The following is a 3,541-nucleotide window of genomic DNA, read 5'->3' as shown; positions in this document are numbered from 1 at the left end:
ATCCTTATAAAAACTGCACCCAACTAATGCACTCCTAAGAGTGTCATAACACTGATAATTAGTGAGAAACCAACAAAATAAGTGAATGAACAGCAATATGGTGCTATTATCCACTGAAAGTTGAGAAGGTAGTGCACATAGAGCTTAAAGCAGTTCAAGGAATGAGTGGACACCATTAAAATGCAACTTGGCATATAATAATAAGTAGAAGCACATCAACTGTACATTTCCTATTGCGCAAGATGGGATGGTCTACTTGATGGATGAGTAAAAATTGCAACCACATCCGAAAGAAACATGTATAACCATACCCAAAAGGGAAAAGAAACACAGAAACATGAACCATGTACATGATCGAGCTGGCTATTCTGAATTCACTGCCAAGTACCTTATAGCTTTCGCAAGTGCCCAGATACAGGAGCAGTTCAATTTGAAAAGTTTTGCCTATCAAAAGTAACCTATGTGAACCCAATATGTTGAATCCAACAATGTAAAGGAACACTCATGTGACTGCACAGCAAAACAGCTTCAACATCATCTTAAGAGAATTCACTGATTAAAATCGAAATTCAGTGAAACATACTCCACCCTCACCTAGAAGTTAACTGTTGTTCACGTTACCAAGTGCACCAACATCTTCTGGCTGCTCATCGCTTACCATCTTGGACTGTATAGTCTCTGGATCTTCTTCCCCTAATTCTTTGAAGGATATTAAGGTATTCTTGTGTGGGCATATGTCACTATTCAACTCTTCAAACTTCACAACCCTTTTTGATGTGGACGAAATCGGGTTGTAAAGGTATATATCCCCATTAATTTGAGTTAAAACTTTGCCACCCTTTGTTATGGCTAGTAATGTATTTTGTTGTACAGTAAAGATATGCTTCCATGACCGATCTTGTTGACATTTTATGGCCTTCTTTTCTAGGCGCCATATATCGTAAAACTCATTTCCTTCACATTCGTCTAAGAACCAGGCAGCAAAACACAAACACCCTTTCAGTACTAGCAGTCTGTTGAAACTCTAGTCATTATTCTCTGGCAACTCAGGTGGTGAGAGATGTGTGTGAAAGCATTCTTTGTCCAAATCGAAACCGAAAACTTTCTCTACACATCCACCTATCCAGTAAAGGGCTCCATTGGCAAATACAGCTGATTCGTTCCAAGTGTGGTCTCAAATCAGCACTGAACTCTCCAATGTTTCTCCAACCAGTGTCTCTACCCAGAGTGTATATGTGAATGACAAGAAATTCATTCTGCAGAACATGTATCCCAAAAACCTTGTATTCATCTGTAGAAGAAACATGACCAAAACCAGAAATCCAATCCAAGTGTTGATCTGCATCAATATATGGTTTCCTAATTTCAGGAAGGAGAATCCTCTTTCTAATGACAGGATTACAGATATAAAGAGAAGGATTTCTACATAAGCAGATGAGACCATTGCAAGAACCAAAAACTATTCCATTATTGAAAGGAGGTCTCAAGTCAAGTTTTCTTTGAGTAGAAGTAGATTCATTATCATCATATTCTCCATAATTGAAAGCGTAACCAGAGTAGGCAAGAAAACCAAACTTACCAGAATCAGACTTGATCAGATGATGTAAATGAAATCTAGAGAATGATCCAGAATGAATAATCGAATTCCACGATTTGCACACCAATTTACAGTCGAGAAGAGACTCCGTTGGAACTCGAATCAATATTTGCAGCTTCACGTCATAGAGAAGTTTGCTGAAGTAATCTTCACCAATTTACAGATTTCCAAATGATTCCTCCAAAGATTCAACATGCTGAATCCCATAATCAGAAATTAAGTTTTGTTGGTCAAATTTATCGTTCTCTTGTACTTGACTCGGAATTTGAAGTGGTTTTGATTTTCTTGTGGTTGTACGAGAGGGAATTTGTTAATGTTGTTGTTTTTGAGATTACAAGTTGGAGTTGCTCTCACCATTTCTAAAGATGAAAAGAGGTTGAGATGAAGATACTGACGGTGGAAATCCAGATTCGTGGAGGTTAGATTGAATTGCATCAGAAAGATTTCAGAAAAGGAAAGGAAAAAGAGGTGAGGCGGTGAGATTTCTGTCCCGGAATTTACGTCTTTCTATTCCCGCTAATACAAATTCAACACGTGTCTTAGTTGAAGCATATGCACCTGGAACTGTTATCGATGCGGAACGATAGTAATCGATGCAATGGGTTAAATGGATAACTAGATTACCGTTGCCACGGGGAGGGTCTACTGCAAAAAAAAAAAAAAAAATATGAAACACCTAATTTATACTCCCCGCGTACCTATTATATCGGCGGAGAAGTCGTATTCTCTTAGAATAAGAAAATGGTTAGTTTTCATAAATTTCCTTCTACTTTCCAAATTTATCATTACCTTGTTTTAATACAAGTATTATTTTATATATCTCTATCTCACATGTAAAACTAGATTTATGATACCCATGCATCTAGGGCTGCACATGGGTCGGGTTGGGTCGGGTTTGACCTTACCCACCACCCAACCCACTGCTGGTGGGTAATTGATCTTGTTACCCGCACCCAACCCACCATAACAGTGGGTCGGTTTTCACCCGATCCACCATATGCGGGTTGGGTCGGGTCGGGTGGCGGGTTATACGCATAACTGATCAAATTAAAAAATTATAAGGAAAATTGAAACACGAACTTACTATAACGAAGGATGGGTTAGTTGGTCGAGCAACATAACTGCATAACTGATATCCTTTCTGTTTGCGAACTTCTTCAAGGCTATCTATGAACAAACGTAGATACATGAACAAAATCAACTTACACAAGACAAAAAGTTAAATACATTTCTGGATAAACATTTAATTGCAAGAGACAAGAGACAGAGGAGATTAGGGTTTTTCCACTACAAAACTAACAAGAACATACATACTTCGTTCATGTAGGCATAAGGGTTTTTACACTTGCCACTATTGTTTCTCAGTAAAACCACATAGATAGAAAATTCACAAATTAGAACAATCTTAACAATTGAAGTACCCAAACCAGGAACAAGAAAAATTTTAAGTTGATTCATACCTTAAATTCATTAATCAAGATTCAAGAACAAGGAACTTCCTTTGTCAGCGGACGAACGGACCGACGAAGCAAAAAGTTAGAAGAGTCTCTGAGAAGAAGAATAGAAGAGGCCGATGGGCGACGATGTGCAGCGATTGCTTAGGGTTAGGTTTTTTATATCGTCAATCAATGGCTGAGATTCATTCTAGGATAGATAATCTAAGGGCTAAAAAATACTAGGGAATATTGGGCGGGTGGGTGGGTCGGTTCGGGTGAAAAAAGTTTCTACCCGCAACCGACCCAACATACGGTGGGTTTTCAAGCGTCTCACCCATAACCGACCCATGCCTAAGTGGGTCGGGTCGGGTGTGGGTTTTTTTGGTCGGGTGCGGGTCGGGTTGGCAGGTCGAGTCGGTTTTGTTCAGCTCTACATGCATCATTAATAGGGGTGTATGTGGAAAAAACAACTTTGGAAGTGGAGCTCCGCCTATCTAATGGTACTACA

The 3,541-nt window shown here is 39.1% G+C and overlaps 1 protein-coding gene across 1 annotated transcript; it reads right to left on the bottom strand.

Annotated features, from left to right (window-relative positions):
- Nucleotides 1-601: 601 nt before the first annotated feature.
- On the bottom strand, nucleotides 602-1,954 carry LOC113360507 (F-box protein At4g19940-like). Its single transcript, XM_026604014.1, has 3 exons — nucleotides 1,933-1,954; nucleotides 1,151-1,744; nucleotides 602-966 (listed from the first exon to the last, which is right to left on the bottom strand). The coding sequence occupies exons 1-3, from the start codon at nucleotides 1,952-1,954 to the stop codon at nucleotides 602-604; spliced, it is 981 nt and encodes a 326-aa protein (XP_026459799.1).
- Between the last annotated feature and the right edge of the window lie 1,587 nt (nucleotides 1,955-3,541).

This window comes from Papaver somniferum, chromosome 3 (genome assembly GCF_003573695.1).
Source record: "Papaver somniferum cultivar HN1 chromosome 3, ASM357369v1, whole genome shotgun sequence".
In the NCBI taxonomy this organism is placed as follows: domain Eukaryota; kingdom Viridiplantae; phylum Streptophyta; class Magnoliopsida; order Ranunculales; family Papaveraceae; genus Papaver; species Papaver somniferum.
The sequence above is the reverse complement of the archived record's forward strand: the minus strand, read 5'-3'. Positions and strand labels throughout refer to the sequence as shown.

Coding starts and splice junctions, on each gene's coding strand:
- LOC113360507 (XM_026604014.1), bottom strand. CDS start 1,954: ATGGTGAGAGCAACTCCAACTT. Junction 1,745..1,932: donor GGTGAGAGCAACTCCAACTT/GTAATCTCAAAA, acceptor AAATTGGTGAAG/ATTACTTCAGCAAACTTCTC. Junction 967..1,150: donor ACACTTGGAACGAATCAGCT/GTATTTGCCAAT, acceptor CCTGGTTCTTAG/ACGAATGTGAAGGAAATGAG.